The sequence below is a fragment of the Canis lupus genome, chromosome 33 (genome assembly GCF_011100685.1).
Source record: "Canis lupus familiaris isolate Mischka breed German Shepherd chromosome 33, alternate assembly UU_Cfam_GSD_1.0, whole genome shotgun sequence".
Classification (NCBI taxonomy): Eukaryota; Metazoa; Chordata; class Mammalia; order Carnivora; family Canidae; genus Canis; species Canis lupus.
Genome location: NC_049254.1, coordinates 18,342,545 through 18,367,683, shown reverse-complemented (window position 1 = coordinate 18,367,683; position 25,139 = coordinate 18,342,545). Strand labels below are relative to the sequence as shown.

At 37.3% G+C, this 25,139-nt stretch overlaps 1 protein-coding gene across 1 annotated transcript in view; it reads left to right on the top strand.

Annotated features, from left to right (window-relative positions):
• The window catches only part of CFAP44 (cilia and flagella associated protein 44), a 126,378-nt gene that overhangs the window by 37,792 nt on the left and 63,447 nt on the right, over nucleotides 1-25,139 (top strand). The window contains 6 exon segments of the mRNA XM_038582825.1: nucleotides 1,723-1,932; nucleotides 2,562-2,672; nucleotides 6,526-6,687; nucleotides 15,732-15,965; nucleotides 23,523-23,668; nucleotides 24,265-24,535. Coding sequence (XP_038438753.1) covers nucleotides 1,723-1,932; nucleotides 2,562-2,672; nucleotides 6,526-6,687; nucleotides 15,732-15,965; nucleotides 23,523-23,668; nucleotides 24,265-24,535 — 1,134 coding nt within the window.

Here is a 25,139-nt window from a genome sequence, read left to right as displayed (position 1 = left end):
CTCAAGTCAAACATCCTCTCCTGTGCATAGCACTCTGTGGGACTCTACCTTCAGATAGAGCTAGGTACTCCTTTCTCTGTGATTTTTTTAATTTAATTTTTAATTTTTATTTATTTATTTTTAAAGATTTTATCTATTTATTCATGCAAGACAGAGAGAGAGGCAGAGACACAGGCAGAGGGAGAAGCAGGCTCCATGCAGGGAGCCTGACGTGGGACTCGATCCCAGGACTCCAGGATCACACCCTGGGCTGAAGGCAGGCGCCAAACTGCTGAGCCACCCAGGGATCCCTGTGATTTTTTTTTTAAAGGATTATGTATATACCAATTTTATGACCCTTATCACAATGTACTATGATGAATTGCTTATGTCTCTTTCCAACCAGACTGCTCTTCATGGGTGACAACTACTCTTTATTCTTTGAATTTCTAGTGCTTCTATGGTAGGTTTAGACACACAGCAAGTACTGAGTGAACAACATTCAACTGGAGTTGAATGGAGTATGGTTTTCCTATTACCAAGACTCTCCTAATGACCTGGGCTCAGCAATGATCACTCTGTTCTAAAGAATATCAAGGCTCTCGCCTTTTTCATAAATGCCTCCCAAGACAGCAGATTTATTATATTCAGACATTGCTAGATTTCTTTCTCCAGCCCAGACTTCTCTGAGCTGCAGACTATATGTCCTCCCCATTTTGAGATCTCCAGGGGATCTCAAACCCAATATGTCCAACACTAGATTCATGATACCCTGCAGGCCTCCACTCAGTCCCCTCCAAAATGATAATAGCAACAACAAACCACACATGCACTTGGCTCCCTTCCACTGTTTCCTATCTCAGTAAATGTTTCAGTCATCTTTGACACCTCCCTCTACCCCCCTCCCCCATATTCAGGTGTCACCAAATAGGGTCATTATAGCTCTCTCTAAACTATGCCCATATCTCTCCTCTCCGTGATGCTACCTCAGACCAAGTGACCACAATCTCTTTAAAGGTCTCCCTGCATCCTATCTAAGCCATCTCAGTTCTGTTTTGCAGCTAAGATGACTTTTCTGAAATAGCAAATCTGATCATGTCAGCTCCTACACACACACCAAAACCCCCAACTAAAAACCTTTCAATGGCTTCCCATTGCTCTTGGGATGAAGACCATCCTTAATGTGATATGTAAGCCACTTTGTGACCTAGGGCTTGCTTATCTCCCTCTTTAGCCTCTCTTCTGCCACACGACCTTTGCACAAGCTATGTCTTCTCCCAGAAATACTTCTCCCATCTTCCTGAACTTAATTTCTGGATATCCTTCTGGTCGCAGCTCCACCATCTCTTCCCTAAGAAAGCCCTCCGTCTAGGTCCACTTTCTTTGTTTAATGCCCTCATAGATTGTTTCTTTCCTTTAGCATTTATTTCTGTTCATATTTTACACTCATCTGCGTGGTGTCCTCCCACTAGACCTAAATTCTATGAAACCAGGAACAAACCGTTTATGCTCACCCTTGAGTTGCTGGTGATAGGTGCCTGGCACTTGGTAAACAGACATTCCACCAACATTTGCTCCTCAAGTGTTTGAATTGCCATTATTTACTCAGAAAGTAGTATAAGGAATTACCAATGAGCAGTCAATGTTAAATCATTTGGCTAAATAAAATACAGAGTTATCTGTTATGTAATACCTTTCTTAATCAACTAATTTGGAATTTGTTACATTTAATTTTTATCCAAGGTAAGCTACAATGGAGCACAGATTATCGTAGGATTCGAAGATGGCGTTGTTCGAGTTCTTGAGCTTTATGATCCAAAAAGGCTCACAGTTTTTGCAGGACGGAAGAAAGTATCTGATGCAGATATTAGTTTGAAGCAGGTTTTCAAACCCCATACTGCTCGTGTCACTGCTTTAGCTTATGAACGTGATGGAGAAATTCTAGCTACAGGGGTGAGTGCTACATTTCCTTTTGTTTCCTATTGAGCTTTCATGGTTAAAATTACCTTATTCATCTTCCTATTTGATGATAACTTATGTGCTAATGTACATTTTAGAGAAAAATCCATAGTTTGCTTTCTTTATGTTCATATTCTTTCAGTATAGTCTGTGCATGACATTTTAAAATTTTCTTAAAAATTGAGTTTTAATGCTTATTTAAAATGAATAGAAATTTTCAGCTGGGAGTTATGATCATGTTTCATGTATAATCAATACATAAAACCTAGGCATGTTCTTATATAGAATTGCCATAAGTGAAGAGAATAACCATGTACATTTTTAATGCATTAATAGGTGAGCATATTACTTTGTGGAATTTTTTTTTGTGAGTTAATCTATGGACAAGTACAGTGATCATTTTTTCAGAAACACATCCCGGAACACTTGGTTTGTCAAATGTTCCCATGGGGGAAATAAAGCAAATATTTGAAATAATTTTCCAAGAATAATCTGAGATATGATTGTTGTGAGTATAAATATACATATTTATATGTATACTATAGCTTTTAAGTGCTGCTCTGTACTCTGTGGAATAGATTTCAAAAAACTCCATATTTGTTGGATATTTCTCTTTTTCTTAGAGTGAAGATCAAACTGTCTTCTTCTTTGAGGTAGAAAAGGATTATAAGCCCATAGGGTATATTACTACTCCTGGACCTGTTTGCCAGTTAATATGGTCTCCAAACTCCCATGTAAGTAATTCTTATTTGTCTTTGTGTGTAAATCTCAACTACTGTGTAATAAAGTGATCTGGATTAAGTCCTGATCTCATTTGATGCCTCTAATTTCCCTAAGTTTAAGCATAGGATAACCCAGTCATCTGAATGTTGATTGAATGTCTAAACCAGGTGCTGTCCTGGGTTCTAGGATAATAATACTGATTGAACTGCACAGAAGTGTTGTCAGAATTATTGAAATAACATCTATAATCTGCTTTAAACTCTTCTAAGGAAAAGGACTGTGACAAAATAGTATCTAGAAAAAACTTTAATTAACAAAGACTCATATTTTCATCCTTGCTAGGCACTGATGATGGATTTAATAAGCAATACAAAATAATATCTCTTGAAAAAGAAAAAAAATACACCTATTTAAGAAGTTAAATAACTGTCACAGAACAATACAAGGTTTCACAAGGGAATTTGTGACTAAAATATCAGTATGGCCATATGTGCTGTGAATGTAGATTAGGGAAATCTCATGAAGGGAATAAGTTAACATAAATTGTTATTTTGTATTATTTTACCTTAATCTTGAGGAAATGGTAGGATTTGGGTCCTTGGAGAGAAGGGTGAGTGCAGGTGGTTTGGGTGAAAAAAAAAATGAAAGCTGCAAAGGGAGCTCTGTGTTAAAACATGAACACAATGTGTGATATTATGGGCATCCTTTAATAATTTCTCAAGATTCAAAGCCAAAACACCAAGAGTTAGGAATGGTGGGTGGAAGGGGGTGATTGTGACTACAAAAGTGGCATATTGAAGAAGATCCTTATGGTGATAGGATAGTTTTGCATCTTGATTGTGGTGAATGGTTCCATGCATCTACACATGTGATAAAATGACATAGAACTATACACAATTCTATATTAATGTCATTTCCAAGTTTCGATATTGTTGTATAAGAGGTAGCTTACCAATGGGAGAAACTAGGTGAAGGGTATATGATTCCTCTCTCTACTATCTTTGCCACTTCCTGTGAATCAATAATTATTTCAAAATAAGAAGCTAGAATTTTTTTAAATAGACATAAGAGACCAAAATCCCTAACATAATTCAAAAGTTATTTCAGGCAGTGCTGCTAGTTAGTGCTTATATTTCTATTATTTGGGAATTACTAATGTCAAAATAAGTTACCCCCATTTCACAATATGTACGTGTATTGAACCATCACGTAGTACACTTTAAACTTATACAATGTTATATTTCCGTTTTATTTCAATAAAGATGGGGGACAAAGGTAAATTACCATGTGTAACTGATAGGCTGCATATTTCAGTCATCCAACTAGCCATCACTGTCAGCTTCCACAAGCTCTCAATGGTCAGATCTCCTGCCTTCCTGGAAGCACTAAACTTCTGTCCACTATTTATAATTTGTGTTTCCAATAAGGATGCACCACATGTACACACAGAATCACTCTGCCTCCCGCTGCCATGCGGGATGAGCACTGGGTGTTATGCTATATGTTGGCAAATTGAACTCCAATAAAAAATTTTTTTTAAAAAAATGAATCACTCTGCCTGCCTGTGATTACCACCATGATCACTCTGGGCAATAGTGTGAAGTTGCAGAGGAGGCAGATGAGAGGCAGGTGGATCTATTGGGCAACTGTGCTCCAGACATGTGACCAGAGTTTGAAAGACTGCAGACAAGAACTATATAGGAGGTAGAATTGACAAAATTCGGTGATCTTTTGAATTTCTGGGGATAGTTTTGAGCTGTCTAAATGAAACACGTGAGTTTCCCTAAGACATGTTCTTTTGCCTGCCTTGTTCTGGGACCACTGTTCTCTTCTGTTGCTCTAACCAGAAAATCCTGAGAATCATTCCAGTCTCCTCCCTACCTCTAACCACCCTGCCCTTCATTGGTTCACCAAGCTTCTTTGATTATGCATCATAAACATCCTTGCTTCCTCTTTGATATCCTAGATGCAGACATAATACTACACATAAAAGCATTCAGATAAATGAAAATGAAGTGAAAAATAATGGGCCATTTGGAGGAAAGTAACAAACCCCATTCCCACAAAGTTTAGAGTTACGTAAATGCTTTAAGGCAAAGGCCCAGCAGAATGTCAGGCTCACTTTTCTGCATTTCCCTTTTCTCTGGGATCATATCCCCTCAAGTCCTAATTGTTCTTGTAGCTTTGAACTTCAACTTTTGTCTCCTCATCTTTGCAAGAATCCCTAAAGCTCTAGGACACAGCATTCTGTCTGGCTTCTAAGTCTCATGTAAACTGTTGGTGATTTGTCCTTAGGAGGAAAAGCTGCAGAGGAATCCTTCACCTTCCTACTACCCCAAATAAAGTCCCGTTACCTCTGCATCCACCTTCCCTCTTCCCTTTATTATGATAGAGATGCCCTCTCCCTTCCCAAAAGTCCCATTCCGTCTCCTGTCCTTTGGGTTGTACTCTCTCCCACTTTTTTCAAGATTTCATTCTTCTTATTTTCCCTTTTCCATTGTATAAATGTAACCTCACCTGTTTACTGGACCATTTCCATCAATATTTAAATATGTTCAAGTATCTCCCATGAACAAAAAGTAAATTCCTTGACTTTCTGTTCTTCTGTAGTTACTGTCACATCTTTCTCTTCTGACTTTTCCAAGAGGATTGATTATTCCTATGGACTCTTAACTATTTCTAGGCTCATCACTCCACCAAATCATCTTCTGTAAAGACACCAGTGATATCCATTTAACATTTTCAGTTCTTGTTTTTCTTGACCTCTTGGCATCATTTGACTCTGTTGACCCTTACTTTCTCTTTGAAATATCATCTCCCTTTGACATATGTGACATTATGCTCTCCTCGTTCCCTCTTCTACATCTTGCCATTCCTTTTCAGCCTCCTTCACACAGTTGCTGAGTATTGTTTCCCTAACGCTCTGTCCCAATCTCTCTTCTCACTCTTTCTCTTGATTTAGGTGATACCACCCAAGCCCATAACTCCCTTGTAAGTGAAAAATGTGCCATAGGATATTTATACATGATATTTCCTTTGTATAGCATACTCCCTCAAACCTTCCCCTTACTTATTGTGTAATTGTCTTTACTCCTCCTCCACATTGAGGCTTAGATACCATCTTCTCAGCCTCCTTTGCTCTTATGGCATCTCTGTAACACTTGTTGCAGTTATACTTTACATTTATTTATAGGATTTGTTAAATGACAGGCTCTCTTGAGGGAAGTAAGCTCCTTAGCACCAGACACTGTGTTTTTCTTTTACAATTTTACCCCTAGCCCACCACAAAATGCCAAATACAGAGCAGATACATAATAAATAATTACAGAATGATATAACTGAGTGAAGAAATATTTTGAATAATGGGTCTATGGAATATCAAGATGGGGACTTCCCATACACGATTAAATATGTGATTTTGGAGATCAAGAGAGTGATCTGGCCTGGAGAGTAATTAATTTGGAATCTAATTGTGCATGAGTGGGAATGAAGTGTTAGGTTGGCTGTAAGATTTCCAAGGGAATGTTTATGGAGTGAGAAAAGAGGGAACAAAACAAAAACCTTGGGAACATCCACATTTAATGAACTTGGGCAGATAAAGAATGATCCACCAAAGGCTGCTGAAACTGGATATGCCATCCACACACTGCACATTTTCCTTGGCAGTCCCAATTTTAATATTCTGCTTATTGAGCTAACATATTTCAAGCTGTATTTTTGGCTCAGAAAACATGTTGCAGCATCAATAAGAAACAAATCCTAAATCTAATCTTAACACTTAACTTATTAATGATAATAATAGGTGTTAATAATTCTAAAACTTCACCTAAATGTAAATGATATGTTAATCCTTCTTTTTTTTAGCCTGACAGTACTTTACTGATTATCTGTGAGAATGGCTATGTTCTTGAAACTCCATATCCAACCATAAAAGAGGAAGAGGAAAATCGTGATGTTGTTTCCTATGAAATCAAAGACATGTACATAAAATGTTTTCATTTCTCAAGTGTCAAATCTAAGACTCTGGTATGAGATATCCTTGAAGCGTTATCTTCTAATAAGTTTTTTTTTTTTTCTTGGAATATAATGTCTTTTTGTCTTCAAGTTTCTATTTAAATTCCAGTTAATATGCAGTGTAATATTAGTTTCAGGTATACAATATAGTGATTCAACACTTCTATACATCACCTGGTGCTCATCCCAACAAGTGCCCTCCTTAATCTCTCACCTATCTAACGTATTCCCTCCCTCATCTCCCCATTGGTAACCATCAGTTTGTTCTCTGTAGTTAAGAGTTGGTTTCTTGGGAGTGCCCAGGTGGCTCAGTCAGTTAAGCATCTGACTCTTGATTTCTGCTCAGGTCATGATCTCAGGATTGTGAGATAGATCTCGCTGGGCTTCATGCTGGGTATGGAGCATGCTTAAGATTCTCTCTTCCTCTCCCTCAGCTCCCCCCACCCCCCACCAAAGAGTCTGTTTCTCTTCTTTCCCCCTAGGTTCATTTGTTTTGTTTCCTAAATTCTACGGATGAGTGAAATAATATGCTATTTGTCCTTAACTGACTTACTTCACTTAGCATAATATTCTCTAGCTCCATCTACATCATTGCAAATGGCAAGATTTCATTTTTTTATGGCTGAGTAATATTCCACTGTATAAAAGTGCTGATGAAATAGAAGAAGACGACATTTACTCTGACTTTGGAGAGCTGATAAGCTGGTAGGAAGCAGCTGACTGTATTAGAAGGCAGTAATGAGCAGATACTAAGATCACAGTACAAAGAGAATAATTTTAGGGGTGTGGAGTGAAACAAATATATGATTTTGATGGAGGGGTGAAAGGGGATCAAAGATGACTACATAGAAGGGACATTTATTACCAAAAAAAAAAAAAAGAGAGAGAGAGAGAGAAGAATTTTTGAGAGGATGAGAAAGGAGAGGAAGGCGATAAGGACTGGAATAACATCCTGAGGGAAGGCAGAGTTGTAAGAGTTTCTGGTGTCTTCAGAAAATGAAGAACAGAATGGAATATCTTCAGAAAAAGAAGAATGGAAAATGAGGAACACAGTGTGTTGGAGGAATGTGGAAGAAATGTGTGACCAACCCTCGGGCTCCTTAGATACCATCCAAGAGGTTTCAGTTTAATTCTAGACAATTGAGATCCATCGTGGGCCCTTTGTCGCTATTCTGTTTTCCCCACCTGTTCTCTGAAGAAATTTTTATTCTTGGTGTATAGCTGACACACAATGTTACGTTACTTTCAGCGGCACAACATAGTGATTCAACAGGCCTACACGTTATGCTGTGTTCACCACAAGTGTAGCTGCCACCTGTCACCATATGGCACTTTTATTCCTGTGACTTACTCTGTAACTGGAAGCTGGTATCTCCCATGCTCCTTTTTTGCCTAACCCCCACTTCTTCCCATCTCGCAACTATTAGTTCTCTGTATTTAGGGGTCTGATTCTGCTTTTTGTTCATTGGTTGGTTGATTTGTTTCTTTAGATTCCACATTTAAGTGAAATCATATGGTAATTGTCTTTCTCTATTTGATTTATTTCACTTAGTGTAATACTCTCTAGGTCCATTCATGCTGTCCGAATGCCGCATCTCTTCCTTTTTTTTTTTTTTTTTATAGTGGAGTGATGTTTGTATGTCTACTACTGCCTCTTTATCCATTCCTTCATCAACAGACACTTGGGTGGCTTCCATATCTTGGCTGTTGTAAATAATGCTGCAGTAAACATGGGGGGGGGGTATATATTTTTGCATTAGTGTTTTTGGTTTCTTTGGGTATATACCCAGGAGACATGATTGGATCATATGGTATTTACATTCTTAATTTTTTGGAGAATCTCAACACTGCTATCCACCGTGGTTGCACCAATTTACATTCCCACCAACAATGCACAGGGGTTCGTTCGTTCGTTCGTTCCTTCCTTCCTTCCTTCCTTCCTTCCTTCCTTCCTTCCTTCCTTCCTTTTAAATATTTTATTTATTTATTCATGAGAGAGAGAGAGAGAGAGGCAGGCAGAGACACAAGCAGAGAGAGAAGCAGGCTCCATGCAGGGAGCCCGACGTGGGACTCGATTCCGGGTCTCCAGGATCAGGCCCTGGGCTGAAGGCGGCGCTAAACCGCTGAGTCACCCAGGCTGCCCCAGGGGTTCCTTTCTCTTCATATCCTTGCCAGCACTTATTTCTTGCTGTTTTGCTTCTAGCCATTCTGACAGGTGTAAGGTGATATCTCACTGTGGTTTTGACATGCATTTTGCTACTGATGAATAGTATTGAGCATTGTTCATGTGTCTGTTGGCTGTCTATATGTCTTCTTGGAAAAAAGTCTATTTAGGTCCTCTGCCCATTTTTAAAATTGGATTTTTTTTTTTTTGGTGTTGAGTTGTATAAGTTCCTTATATACTTTGGCTATTAATCTCTTACCAGCTATATTATTTGCAGATATCTTCCCCTATTCACTGGATTGCCTTTTGTCTTGGTTTCCTTTGCTGTGCAAAATCTTTCTTCTTCTTCTTCTTTTTCCTCCTCCTCTTCCTCTTCTTCTTCTCTCTACTTCTCTCTTCTTCTCTCTTCTTCTTCTCTCTTCTTCTCTCTTCTCTCTTCTTCTTTTCTTCTTTCTTCTTCTTTTTGGTGTAGTCCTGATATTTTATTTTTGCTTTTATTTTCCTTGCCTGAGGAGACATATTTAGAAAAATCTTACAACCCATCTCAGAGGCATTACTACCTATGTTTTCTTCTAGGAGTTTTATGGTTTTATACCTCACAATTAGGTTTCCAATCCACTTTGAATTCATTTTTACATATGGCATAAGAAAGTGGCACAGCTTTTTTTTTTTTTTTGCATATAGCACTCCAGTGTCCAGTTTTCTCAGCACAATTGTTGAAGAGACTCTTCCCCATGTATATTCTTACTTCCTTTGTCATAGATTAAGTGAACATATAAATTGGGCCTATTTCTGGACTATTCTGTTAAATTGATCTATGTCTATTTTTTTTGTGCCAGTACTATTCTGTCTTGATTACCACAGTTGTAATATATCTTAAAATCTGAGACTGTGATACTTCCAACTTTGTTTTTTCTGTCTCAAGACTGAGTTAGCTATCTGGGTCTTCTGTGGTCCTATATAAATTCTAATATTATTGATTCCAGTTCTATCTATAAAAATTACAGAATTTTTAATAGGTAATTTTGATAGGGATTGCATTGAATCTGTAGGTTGCTTTGGGCACTATGGAAATTTTAATAATATTAATTGTTCTAATCTATGAGCATAGAATATTTTTCCGTTTGTTTTGTCTTCAGTTTTTTTCATCATTTTTTATAGTCAGAATATAGGTCTTTCACCTCTTTGGTTAATTTTATTCCTAGGTATTTTATTCCTTTTGGTGTAATTGCAAATAAAATTATTTTCTTAATTTCTCTTTCTGCTAGTTCATTCTTAGTATATAGAAACATAACTAATTTCTGTGTATTAATTTTGTGTCCTGCAACCTGACTGAATTCATTTATTATTTCTAATTTTTTTGATGAAGTCTTTAGAGTTTGCTATGTATAGTATCATGTCATCTATACATAGATACAGTTTAACTTCTTCCTTGCCAAAATGGATGTCTTTAATTTCCCATCTGATTGAAGTGGCTAGGACTTTCAGTACTGTGTTGAATAAAAGTGGCAAGAGTGAATATCCTCATCTTATTTCTGATCTTAGAGGTAAAGTTATTTCACTATTGAGTATGATATTAGCCATAGGTTTTCACATATGGTTTTTATTATGTTGAGGTATTTTTTTTCTCTAAACTCACTTTGTTGAGAATTTTTATCATGAACAGATGTTGAATTTTGTTAAATGTTTTTTCTTCATCAATTGAGATTATATGATTTTTATCTTTTGTTCTGTTAATGTGTATCACATTGACTTGTGAATATTGAACCATCCTTGCATCTCAAGGATAAATCCCATTGCTTATGGTGAATGATCCTGATAATGTATTATTGAATGTGGTTTGCTAATATTTTGTTGAGGATTTTTGTATCTATGTTCATCAAGCATTTTGGCCTGTAGCTTTCTTCTTCTTCTTCCTTCTTTCTTCTTGTCTTTGGTTTTGGTATCAGGATAATACTGGCCTCTTAAAATGTACCTGGAATCTTTCCATACTCTTTCATTTTTTGGAAATAGTTTGATGAGGAGAAGTAATAAGTCTTAAATTTTTGGTAGAGTTCACCTATGAATCCATCTGGTCCCAGGCTTTGTTTTTTGGTAGTTTTTAAAAAATATAACTGATTCAATTTTATTTCTAGTAATTGGTTGTTCAGATTTTCTCTTTCTTCCTGATTCAGTTTTGGAAGATTGTATGTTTCTAGTCATTTATCCACTTCTTCTAGGTTGTCCAATTTTTTGGCATATAATTTTTCACAATATTCTCTTATAATTCTTGTATTTCTATGGTGTTGTTTGTTACTTTTTCATTTTTGATTTTATTTATTTAGATCTTTTCTCTTTTTTATTGATGAGTCTGGCTAAAGTTTTATCAGTTTTGTTTTTCCTTTGAAAGAACCAGCTCTTGGTTTCATTGGTATTTTCTATTTTTTAAAAGTCTGTATGCCATTTATTTCTGCTCCAATTTTTATTATTTCCTTCCTTCCTTCTTACCTTGGACTTTGTTCTTTTTCTAAAAGTTCTTTTACATGTCAGGTTAGGTAGTTTATTTGAACTTTTCCTTATTCTTGAGATAGGCCTGTACTGTTGAAAAATTTCTTCCTTAGAATTGCTTTCACTGCATCCCAAAGCTTTTGGAGAATTGTTTACATTTTTGTTTGTCTCCCACGTATTTTTTTCATTTCTTGTTTGATTTCTTCATTGACCCATTGGCTGTATGTTTGGCCTCCATGTGTTTGTAGTTTTTCCACTTTTTTTCTTGTGATTTCTAGGGTTTTTTTTTTTTTTAAGATTTTATTTATTTATTCATGAGACAGAGAGAGAGAGAGAGAGAGAGAGAGAGACATAGGCAGAGGGAGAAGCAGGCTCTCTGCAGGGAGCCTGATATGGGACTTGATCCCAGGACCCTGGGATCATGACCTGAGCCAAAGACAGATGCTCAACCACTGAGCCATCCAGGTGGCCCATGATTTCTAATTTCATAGTGTTGTATAGTGTTGCATAGTGTTGTGATTGCAAAAGAAACATATGATTTCAGTCTTCTTAAATTGACTGAGACTTGTTTGTGGCCTGACATGATCTATCCTGGAGAATGTTCCATGTACAGTTGAGAAAATGTATACTGTGCTGTTTATGAATGGAATGTTCTATATATATTAAGTCTATCTGGTCTTATGTGTCATTCAAACACACTATTTTCTCATGGGTTTTCTGCCTGGATGATCTATGTTGGATGTAAACGAAGTGCTAAAGTCCCTTACTATTATTGTATTGACAATTTCTTCCTTTATATCTCTTACTATTTCCTTTGTGTATTTAGATGCTCCAATGGTGGGCACATAGATATTTGCAATTGTCATATTCTCTTGTTGGATTGATCCCTTTGTCATTATATAATGTCCTTCTCCATCTGTTTTTATAGTCTTTATTTTAAAGTCTATTTTGTTTGATAGGACTTTTACTACCCCAGCTTTTTTTCTGCATTCGTTTACATGGAATATCATTTTCCATCCCTTTACTCTCAGTCTGTATGGATCTTTAGGGTTGCAGTGAGTTTTTTGTAGGCAGCATATAGATAAGTCTTTTAAAAAATTATTATCTTTTGATTGGAGAATTTAGACCATTTACATTTAAAATAATTACATATGTACTTATTGTCATTTTGTTAATTGTTTTCTGGTTGGTTTTTGTAGTTCTTCCTGGTTCCTCCTTTTCTTGCTCTCTTTGTTTGTGATTGACAGTGTATAGTGTCATGCTTGGGTGTTTTCCTCCATTTTTTGTGTATCTAGTATAGGCTTGTGGCTACTATGAGTTTCATATGTTGCATCCTAAGTATATAGTAGTCTATATTTAAATGGATGTCATTTAAGTTCAAACACATTATAAAAAAAACTTATTTTTTATACTCCCCCCTCCATATTTTATGTATATGTCATATTTTACATGTTTTAATTCATAATTTTTTCCTAATTATGGCCTTTTTTTTCTACTTAAATCTCTTTCACATTTTTGGAAGGCCAGTTTAGTGATGATAAGCTCCTTTAATTTTTCTTTGTCTGGAAAACTTTTTCTCCTTTTATTCTGAATTTGATAACCTTACCAGGTAGAGTATTCTTGATTTTTGTTTTTCATTTCAACACTTTGAATATATAATACCACTCCCTTCTGGCCTGCAAAGTTTCTGCTGAAAAACTGGCTGATAGTCTTATTGGGTTTCCCTTGTACATAACTTTTTGCTTCTTCCTTGCTACTTTTATAATTCTCTATATATCCTTAACCTTTGACATTTTAATTATTATGTGTCATGGGTTCATCTTGTTTTAAACTCTCTGTGCTTCCTAAACCAGGATGTCTGTTTCTTTCCCTAGATTAGTGAAGTTTTTAGCTACCATGTCTTCAAATGAGTTTTCTGCCCCTTTCTGTCTCTCTCTCTCTCTTCGGGAACCCCCCTATAATGTGAATGTTTGTTGGCTTGATGTCTAAGAGATCTCTTAACTTATCCTGATTTTTTCCCCCTGCTGTTCAGTATGGGTGCTTTCCATTACCCTATGTTTCAGATCTCTTCTCCATTCTTCTGTATCTACTACCCTGTTGATTCCCTCTAGTAGTTCTGCCCCCCCACTCACTTCAGTTATTGTATTCTTCATCTCTGATTCTTTTTTATATTTTCCACATCTTTGTTGAAGGCCTACTGAGTTATTTTACTCTTTTCTCCAGCTTGGTGAGCATTTTATGATCATTGGTTTAAACTCTTTATTAAACCTATTGCTTATCTCCTTTTAATTTAGTTCTCTTTTGGAGGTTTTGTCTTGTTCTTTCTTTTCTTTTTTTTTTTTTTTTAAAGATTTTATTTATTTACTCATGAGAGACAGAGAGAGAGAGAGAGAGAGAGAGAGACAGGCAGAGGGAGAAGCAGGCTTCATGTAGGAAGCCCAGTGTGGGATTTGATCCCGGGTCTCCAGGATCAGGTCCTGGGCCTAAGTCGGCACTAAACCACTGAGCCACCTGGGCTGCCCCTTTCTTGTTCTTTCTTTTGGAATGTATTCCTCTGTCTCTTAATTTTTCTTGACTTTCATGTTTGTTTCTATGAATGAGGTGGAATAGCTACTTCTCCTAAATATGAAGGAATGGTCTTGTGTGTGGTCTCCCCTGTGTATACTTGGAGATGACTTCTGGCTGGCTAGAGCTACAGTTGGTGTGATTGGGGGTTGCAGGACATTCTGTACTATGGCTGACCTGGTGAGATGGCTGGAGCTAAAGTGGGTGCAAGTTGCGGGGGGGAGGTTCTCGGGGCTCTTCATGCAGTGAACATCCTGGCAGGACACCTAAGACTGAATTAGATGCAGGTTTGGAGGATCTTGGAGCTCTATGTGGAGTGGGTGCCCTGGCAGGCTAGCTGAAGCTTAAGTCAGTGCAAGCTGGAGTGTCCTGGGACGCTCATCCAAGGGGTGACCTGATGTGGTGACGAGTACAGGCCAGCACAGGCCAGGGTGTCCAAGCACATACTATACAGGGATGCCGTCAGGCCAGCTGATGCTGAAGTGGATATAAGCTGGGGAGTCCCTGAGCTTTTCATATAGAAGATACCCTAGCAGGACAGCTAAAGTGGAAATGGGTACAAGCCAGGGTGTTTAAAAGCATTCCACACTGAGGGCACCCTGACAGGACAGATGAAAGTAAAATGAGTACAAGCTGTAGGGTTCCCTGGGTGTGCAGCACAGGGACTGTCCTTGAGGGGTAATGGAAGCCACAGCTGATGGAGGCCTGTGTTGTGTACATGAGGCAACCTGGTGGGATAGCTGGGGCCAAAGCAGGCATCAGCCAGAAGGTCCCAGAGCACTGTGTTGGGGGTGCTCTAGTAAGCTGCCTGAGGCAAAACTGGTGTAGACCAGGAGTGTTCAGGGATGCTTTGCACCTGTGTCACCTTGGTGTGACACCTGGCACTGTAGTGAGCACTATCCAGGAGTGTCCTGGTGTATAGCTCCCTGGATCCTCTTTCATGGGATTGCTGGGGTTAGTGGGGGCTAGGTGCTTAGGGCTCACTGATGTGGTAGGCCGGGGAGGGTGTCCAGACCTTGATTCCCCCATTTATACTCTCATGGAGGAGGGCGAGCATAAACAATGGTGCTCACCAGCCCTTCTGACCTGCAGAGATTTCTAGCAGCTCCCTGCCGTTTGGTGATTCTAAGGTTGGTTCTTTTACTAGTTGCTCTCTTAAACCTTGGCCTTTTTATCCTGTGTCCCAGGGCAGGCAGATCTGCTCCTGCTCTCTCAGTACTTTCAACGCCCACTGCAGCTCACAGCATTTGGGGATGGAGGTTCCCTTTATTGCTGTGTCTTCATTTCTGTTTTCTTGTACAGAAGCTGTTCAATCACCCCTCCCACTGTGAGATTGTGAGGAGGGGTTGCTGTGATGAGATCATATAAATTAGGAGGATAATTATGAGGGATAAAAAAGAACAAAGAGATAAAATATGGGAGGTAGGGATCCCAGTATTAGGTGGCTTTTGAAATAATCATTTGAAAGAAATGATGGGGTCTAACTCATAGTATTATTAAAAATAGGAACAACTTTCCTCAGGAGTTATTTTGATCTACCTAACTTGTGGGCTGACAGTGATAGCCTCTGGGAGCAACTTTATTTAACTTCTTTATTAGAAAAAAAATAAGAAAATAAGTTTTATAAAACTAGGATTGAAGGGGGGAATACAGAAATTATTTGAAAATGTTAGTGATAAAATACATCTCCAAATTGATGATCATTTTTAAATGACATTATTTTACATCAGAGCTGTGAGTTTTTCTGGGACCCTATCTTCCTTCCACTTTCTTTGAAGGAACCACCACGAATGAATGGTTTACAGTTGTTTTTATATCTTCTTAATGTCTCTTGAAAAAGCGATTTATAGAAATAGAAAAGAGAAAGAGACTAAAGGAGTTGAAGGAGAAGCAGAAGGAAGAAAGGAGGAAGCAGCTAGCAGCAGAGATGGGAGGAAATGGAGAAAAGGAATTCCACGCAGAAGAGGAAGAGGTAGAGGCAGAGGAGCCATTACCTGAAATCTTTATTCCATCAACCCCCTGTCACATCCTCTGTGGATTTTACTCTGAGCCGGGGAAGTTCTGGGTTTCTTTGGTGAGTAATATTGTAATACATTATTTTTATCTCAGCCTTAATCAAATATAGTTTATAATCATGATTTTCCAGCACATTCTTACTTTCTAACTCTTCTGGTAAGACGGTTTATTAACTACTATTGAAAGTGTAAATTTTGAAGAATGAAAGTGAATTACAATTTTTATATTATCTTAATATCTCTTTTATGTCTACTTATATCTGCAATTATCTATAACCATCATACATGTTCCGGGAGGTCAAAGGGGAGAAGAATAAAAGATAGAAGGGCAAAGGGTAAAGGTTCTTCCAGTCGATTCTGCTGTTTTTAAAATTTTAAAACTAATTGACATTTTGAAAATAATGGCCACACTATCCTGTAAACTTTTGCTTGCATTTTGTTATTTGCAACTATGCTGTGTGGCCATGTGGAAGTCTGGGAGGATTACTCTTTTTAAATATATATATTTTTTTATTTGAGAGAGAGTGGAAGTCAGAGACAGAGTATGAGCAGAAAGGGAGGGTGAGGGCAGAGGGAGAAGCAGACTCCCTGTTGAGCAGGGAGCCTGATCTGGGGCTCCATCCCAGGACTCTGGGATCATAACCTGAGCTGAAGGTAGATGCTTAACTGACTGAGCCAACCCAGGTGTCCTGAGGATTATTGTTTTTAGATGGTCACATTGCTATTATGAATAAATGGGATTTGACTAATAAGGAAGAAGAGAAAAATGGATATCAGGGAGACAAACACCAAGAACTGTCACAATGTTGTAACATATCCTCTAATTATATATTTTCCTATCATAAGACATTGATCAATTGCAAAGCAAGATTTCCTTCATTATAAATTTGTCACAAATTTCAGCTCCATTAACCAAAAAAGTAATAATTGACATAAAAGTAATACAGGCATACCCTATTTTATTGCACTTCACAGATACTGTTGATTGTCACAAATTGGTTTGTGGCAATCCTATGTTGAGCAATCTTATTGGCATCATTTTTCCAACAACATTGGCTCATTTCATGTCTCTGTGTCACATTTTGGTAATTCTCACAGTATTTCAAATTTTCTCATTATTATTTGTTATGATGGTCTGTGATCTTCATTACTATTATAATTGTTTTGGGGAGCCATGAACCATAACCACAAACTTAATGACAAACTTAAAGCCACAAACTTAATGACAAATATAGTGTGTGTTTTGACTGCTTCACTAACCAGCCATTCCCTTGCCTCTCTTCCCTCTCCTTGGGCCTTTCTATTCCCCTGAGATTAAAAAAAATATATTGAATTTAGGCCAACTAATAACCCTACAGTGGCTTCTAATTGTTCTGGTGAAAGCAAGAGTCCTATGTTTCTCACTTGAAATCAAAAGCTAAAAATGATTTAAGCTCAGTGAGGAAGGCATGTCAAAAGCCAAGACAGATCCAAAGCTAGGCCTCTTGGGCCAAACACTTGGGCAAGTTGTGAAAGCAAAGAAAAATTTCTTGAAGGAAATTAGAAGTGCTAATCCAGTGAACACATGAATACTAAGAAGGAAAAACAGGCTTATTGCTGATAGGAGAAAGTTTCAGTGGTCTGGATAGAAGATCAAACCAGCTACAACAGTCCTTAAAGCTTAATCCGGAGGAAGACCCTAATTCTCTTCAGTTCTATGAAGGCTGAGAGAGATGAGGAAGCTTTGAAAGAAACATGGGAAGTTAGCAGAGATTGGTTCATGAAGTTTAGGAAAAGAAGGAAAGAAGCTGTCTCCATAACACAGAAATGTAAGGTGAAGCAGCAAGTGCTGATGTAGAAGCAGTGGCAAGTTATCCAGAAGATCTAGCTAAGATAATTCTTGAAGGTGGCTACATCGAACAAGAGATTTTCAATGTAGATGAAACGGTCTTACTGTGGAAGAAGATGCCAGCTAGGACTTCCATAGAGGAGAAATCAATGTCTGGCTTGAAAGAATGGCCTGACTCTCTTATCAGGGGCTAAATGCAGCTGCCAACTGAAGTCGAAGCCAATGCTCATATACCATTCTGAAAATCCTGGCCCTTAAGAATTACATTAAATCTAACTCCCAGTGCTCTATACATGAAACAACAAACCCGGATGACAGTGCATCTGTTTGCAACATGATTTACTGAATACGTCAAGCCCACTGTTGAGATCTGCTCAAAAAAAAAAAAAATTCCTTTCACAATATTACTGCTCACTGACTACACATCTGGTCACCCAAGAGCTTTAATGGCAACATACAATGAGATTAATGTTTTCAAACCTGCTAGCACAACAATCATTTTTCAGCCTGTGGATCAAGGAGTAATTTAAACTTTCAAGTCTTATTATCCAAGAAATACATTTTGTAAGGCTATAGTTGCCATTGATTGTGATTCCTCTAATAGATCTGGGCAGTCATTTGAAAAACTTCCTGAAGGCATTTACCATTCTAGATTCATGGGAAGAGGTCAAAATGTCAACATTAATAGGAGTTCTTGGAAGAAGTTGATTCCAACCCTCATGGATGATTTTGAGGAGTTCAAGACCTGAATGGAAGAAGTAACTGCAAATGTGGTAGAAATAGCAAGAGAACTAGAATTCAGAACAAGAATTCCCTTGAATATGGGACTGAATTGCTGCAATCTCATGATAAAACTTTAACAGATAAAGAGTTGCTTCTTTGGATGAACAAAAAAGTGATTTCTTGAGACGGCATCTGCTCCTAGCGGAGATGCTGTGAGGATTGTTGAAATGGCAAAAGAGGACTTAGAAAATGACATAAACTTAGTTGATAAGCAGCAGCAGGATTTGAGAGGATTGACCCCAATTTTGAAAGCAGTTTTGCTGTGTGAGTAAAATGTGAACTAACAGCATTGTGTGCAACAGAGAAAGTCCTGAAAGGAAAAGTCAGCTGATGCAGCAAACTTCCTAACAATGAAGTTATTCTTATTTCAAGAAATTGTCATGGCTGCCTCAACCTTCAGCAACCACCCCACACCCCACCCCCAATCAGTCAGCAGCCAACAACATTGAAGTGAGACCCTCCACTGGCAAAAGATTAAGACTTGCTGAAAACTCAGATTATGGTTAGAAATTCTGGGCAATAAAGTATTTTTAAATTAAGGTAGGTACATTGGTTTTTTAAGGCATAATGCTACTACACACTTAATAGACTATGCTGCAGTATAAACACAACTTTTATGTGCACTGGGAAACCAAAAAATTCATTTAACTCACTTTATTGCAATAGTAGCTTTATTGAGGTGGTCTGGAATCAAACCCACAATATCTCCAAGGTATGCCTGTATGTGAAAGATTACCATTAATTCATAACCAATCCCAGATCTTTGGCCAGACCAGGACACTGAGCAGCCAAGGACTGTTGCTACAAGGAGTAATGAGCAATTAGCTTCTCCCCTGTTCCACTTTTCCTAGAAATACATCTTCGTTAGCAACTTCTAAAGAGGCAAGCAGAAAGAGGATAGAAAATAGTGATGGAGGCACCTTAGAACTCCATTTATTAGTGCCTTTACCTTGATTTATTTATTATTTTTTAAAAGATTTCATTTATTAATTCATGGTAGACACACACACACACACACACACACACACACACACACACACACAGAGGCAGAGACACAGGCAGAGGGAGAAGCAGGCTCCATGCAGGGAGCCCAATGTGGGACTCGATCCCGGGACCCCAGGATCACACCCTGGGCCAAAGGCAGATGCTCAACCACTGAGCCACCCAGGTGTCCCTTGTCTTTGTTTTATGAAACCATTGTTTCTGGCTACTATTGTGTGGGGTTTAAGAGTGAAGGGATAAGTAAGACCTGGTTCCTGCCCTCAGGAAATTTCTTCATTTCAAGAAGGAGAGAGGCATAGAAACAACTGTAATACAATGTAATAGAGTTCTAGCATCCTTGAAACACACAAAAATTTTTGTATAACAAACACATTTAGTGCTTATTCTTCAGGTTGCCAGATAAATACTACATGACACAAACTTACACTAGGTATATTTGTTTTTTTTTTCTGAAATTCATATTTAACGGAGCATGTTGTATTTTTATTTGCTGATTATGGCAACCTCTTTATTCTGTACCAGACAGCATTCAAAGTGATTTATTAACCACCCTATAAAAGAAGTCCTCTTATAATTTACGTGTTCCATAAGAAGAAACCAAGGCATGGAGAGGTTATGTAATTTATCCAGGGTCATATAACTAATGAGAGGTGGAACCAGGATCTGGACTCCAGCAGTTTGGGTCTAGAGTCCCTGCTTTTAACCATTAAACTCCACCAGCACACAAGATTAAGGTCCAGTTTACAGAGGTAGTGACACTGAGTGCTGAATGCAACTATTTGCCAACTCTGCCTACAACCAAGTAGACGGTATGGAAAACTGGTCTCACTGTGAAGTCCTGACCACAGTTCTCAAGAACACGCTCACCCTGCAGGCCCCTTCTACCACCTAGCCATGTTCACTTGGCCACTTTCTAAATTTCTGATTTAATTCTTCCTTCACATAAGCTGCATGCTCCCTCACTTTCTAATGATAACCTCCTCTCACATTTCACTGAGAAAATAGATTTTCCTTGCCTTGTCTCCAACAGATCCAACACCCTATGGGGACCAACCCATACAAGTTTTGTCTGCTTTGCCTATTACTCCAGTTGATGAATGGTCTCCTGCGACTGTCTAAGGACACTTTTCCCAAAGGCCTCTTGATCTGACCCCTCTCACATCCTTCAGTATTTTATTCCTGCAATAAACCACCTAATCTGTATCATCCACTTCCCTCTGTTTACTAAATTCTTTTTTTAAAAGATTTTATTTATTTATTCATGAGAGGCATAAAGAGAGAGGCAGAGACACAGGCAGAGGGAGAAGCAGGTTCCATGCAGGGAGCCGACGTGAGACTCGATTCTGGGTCTCCTGGGTCACGCCCTGGGCGGAAGGTGGCTCTAAACCACTGGGCCACCAGGGCTGCCCTGTTTACTAAATTCTTATCATCAGCACATAAACATGCTCTAGGACTTAAAATTTTTCCTTAAACCTCTCTTTCTTTCCCTCCCATTCCTCCTTTTAGAGATGATCCTAAAGGTCATATTATGCACCTTCAACTTCATATAATTTGATATAAATTTATTCTTCTAAAATTCCAAAGAAAAAAGATCTTAGAGCACGTTAATGCTGTGTATCCTGCCCCTCCCCATTGTCCTGTTTTCTTTATATATGTATATTTGTATCTTTAAGGGATATTTTATTATAGTTTTATAGTGCTGATATAATTCTGGTTTATCCTTTTTATTACTGTTAATTCCCTTCTATTTCTTTGTAGTTGAATCTTCTGCCTAAAATATATATATGTGTATGTGTGTGTGTATATATATATATATATATATTTAGTGTATATCTGCTGATGACAAATTCTTCATTTTGGGGGCTCTTGAGGGTCTTAAATTGCCTTCATTTTGCCTTTTTAAAAATTATATTTTTTGCTGGATATCTTCAAACTTTGATATCTTTTAATCCTCTTTTGCCTTCCATTCTACCAGCTGCGTCTTTTTATTGTTGTTTCTTTGAAACTTAGTATATCTTTTTCTCTGGCTGATTATAAGATTTTGTATTAAAGCGTTTAATTTCCTCATATTTATCTTGTGCTCATAGCATTTCTTGAATGCCAACATAGTTTTATTCAGTTTTGGAAAATTCTTAGCCATTATCTACCACAGTATTGTTTCTGGCCCATCTTTTTACTTGTTTCTTCTGGGATTCCAGTTTTATGTACATTAACCCTTATCACTATGTCCCATATGTATTTTACAAACACACCAGTCTATTTTTTTGTTGTTGTTGTATTTTCCATCCTTCTTTTCTCTCTCCTGCTTTGGTATGACTACTTTATCTGGTCTCTGTTCCAGCTCCATAACTCTAGCTGTGTCTAGTTGCTTTCAAACTAATCTGTTGAATTTTTAATTTGTCATTTTGTCAGTTCCAGAATCTTATTCCATTATTTTTTATAGATTCTAGATGACTTAAATTTTCCATATTGCCTTCACATTCCTTAAATAGATTAATCATGATTATTTGAAGTCCATCTTGTAAACACATCAACCAATGTCTCATGACTTTTTCTTTGATCTGCTTGTCTTTTTAAAATTTACTTAAATTCAATTCAGTTAATATAGCATATTACTAGTTTCAGAGGTAGAATTTAGTGATTCAACAGTTGCATATAACACCAAGTGCCCTCCTTAATGCTCATCACCCAGTTACCCCATCCTCCCATCTACCTCCCCTCCAGCAACCCTCAATTTCTTTCCTATAGTCAAGAATCTCTTATGGTTTGCTTCCCTTTCTGTTTTTATCTTACTTTACTTTTCCTTCCCTTTCCCTATGTTCATCTGTTTTGTTTCTTAAATTCCACATACGAGTAGAATTGTATGGTATTTGTCTTTCTCTGACTCATTTCACATAGAGTGATATCCTCTAGTTCCCTCCACATCATTGCAAATGGTAAGATTTCATCCTTTTGATGGCTGAATAATATTCCATTATATACATATATCACATCTTTATCAATTCATCTGATGGACATCTGGGCTTTTTCCACCCTTTGGCTATTGTGGATATTGATGCTACAAATATTGGGGTGCATGTGCTCCTTTGGATCACTATGTTTTGTATTCTTTGGATAAATATTGAGTAGTGCAGTTGCTGGGTTGTAAGGCAGTTCTATTTTTATTTTTTAAGGAACCTCCATACTGGCTTCAGGGTGGCTGCCATTCCTGCCTGGAATGCACCAGTTTGCATTCCACTATAATCTGTTTGGCTTTTGGTTTTCAATCAAGTCTTGTCTTAACTAGTATGCCCAGTTTTTTAAAATTTAATAATTGACCTTGTATGTGAAAAGCTATAGCTTGAGAATCTATATGTCGCCATTGTCTCCTGGAAATTTATTTTTGGTTCTGGAAAGCAGCTAGAAATCCTAGATTACTTTCATCTACTCAGTGATTGAGACTCACTCAGGTAGTGTACAGTGTTCCAGGATTGCAATGGAAAGCCTGCTGGAAGGTTTATTTACTGTGGCTCCTCCTCCCTGGGGGGACCCTGCAATTTCTTTCCCTCTCCCTAAGTGCATGAGACAACACATTGCTCTGCTGAGCTTCTAAGCCTCTCAGCTGCCACTTACAGAACTGGCAACTGCCTTAGGGGAAGAGCAATGCCCTAGACTCAAAACTAGTTCTGAACACCATGACCTATAAAACCCTTTACTAAACACTAAATGCAGAATAATACTTGAAATAAAAAGAAGGTAGTCAGAAGAGATATCTCTTCCACTTTTAAGCGGAAGCAAATTATTATAAGATGTTTTATTATTGTATAATCATATAGTTGCATGTAAAAAGACAATGGAGATACTTTATAAAACTTTATAATCATAGAAATCATATAAAAATAGATGTTTTGAGACATCTATTTTAGGTTTTAAAATTTGAACTAATAATAAAAAAAAGTCCTCATGTGGCCATATGTATCTTATATTCAAATACTACCTTTTATGTTCTTTATTTCTTTTCCAGGGTGGCTATGATGCTGGTTTTCTATATCACTGTGAGTTCCCCCCATATGACAAAAATAGTGCTATCACAGAAATGAAAAATGAACCTTTTGATTTTCGTCGTCTTGAAGATACAGAGGATAATCCCATCCAAGCTATCACTTTCAGGTGAACTGAATTTCAGAAAGCCTTAAAAAAACCATATCCCATATGTGTGTATGTTGTTGCCCATCATGAATATTGTTCATTTTTAAAGATCTGTCCAAATGGAAAGGCACTCAAACATTTTCTAGTTAAATCAATTGAATGAATAAATAGAATCAAAGCTAATTCTGAAACTGTATTTCAAGTCCCTCTGTCAAATATTCTGTCCGAATTTCTGTTTATCACACAATTGTTTTAGGGATTTACTTTCTGTTACTTAGGAGGATGCTACTGCATGGTCAGATAATAAAGGTTAAGTATTAAAATGATTCTGGACAAATCACAAATTGATTCATTATTCCTTTATTTGAGAATTAAACATATATGCCAGTCATTCTTTTGAAGATCAACTATAATAGCTCCAAATTTCAAACTGGCTTTTTACCCCTTCTACCCTTTTGTATGAGTTTGCTAAGGCTGCCATAGTTCGTTAGGATTTCAAAATAGGAGTGGGGAGCTGCACAACGTAATCCATGAGATCTGTGTTATTAAAGTTCAGTCATTTGTCAGTTAACTTAAATATTTTCATATTAACATGAAGAACAATTTATGTTTCATAGCATTCATCAAGATCTAATGTTCTGTGGAATGCAAGATGGAGCAATTCGAGTCTATATCTTAAGTCAGAATAATCCTTCATTGATGAATATGGTGGACTACTGGCACTTCAATATTCATGACAATAATTATGGATGTGTTAAAGGCATCTCTACTAGTTTTGATGACCGTTTCTTGGTGACTACTGGGGCAGATAGTAATATCTTTGTTTTCACCATTTTTTCTGAATTTGAGCTGAAGAAATCTATCAAAGCCAAAGTGCCATCTCCCAGGGTATGTAACCGACTAATAACAATGATAAAAAATACTTTAAAATAGTGATGTCAAAATTACTCATTCTTTAAAAACTGAAAACTCTTTAGACATATTTACCTTATAGTCTATTCTTGCTGTTAGTATTATAATTTTGGCTTTCTGGTGCCTCTGTTATTAAATATTAAGGTCACTGAATTCCCCTATAGCCCTAAAATTATAGAATTTCTCAAGTCAATTTTTCTATATCAATCAGTTTCTTGATTTAAATTTCTTTGTTTTCAAAATGTACATTTTTTCCAGATATATATTTTTCATTTACTCACTTATTAAAGGGACATATATGAGATGTACACCATAATTTGTGTTTGAAAGGGGTTGTAAAAATATTAGTCTTTAGTATTAGAATATGATAATGTAGATTATGATCAAACATTAAGTTAAATTATTCTATTCTTAGGCAGAATGTATTATCGGCTTTGTAATGAAGATTGCTAGTTCATATCCCCAATTATATCCATTTGCCCTACCACATGACTTGAAGTTTCTATTATCAAAGTGGTTCCTTTGGGGAAAAAAATCACTAATAACCATTAGAATTGCTCCTCAAGAGGGAATTATATTA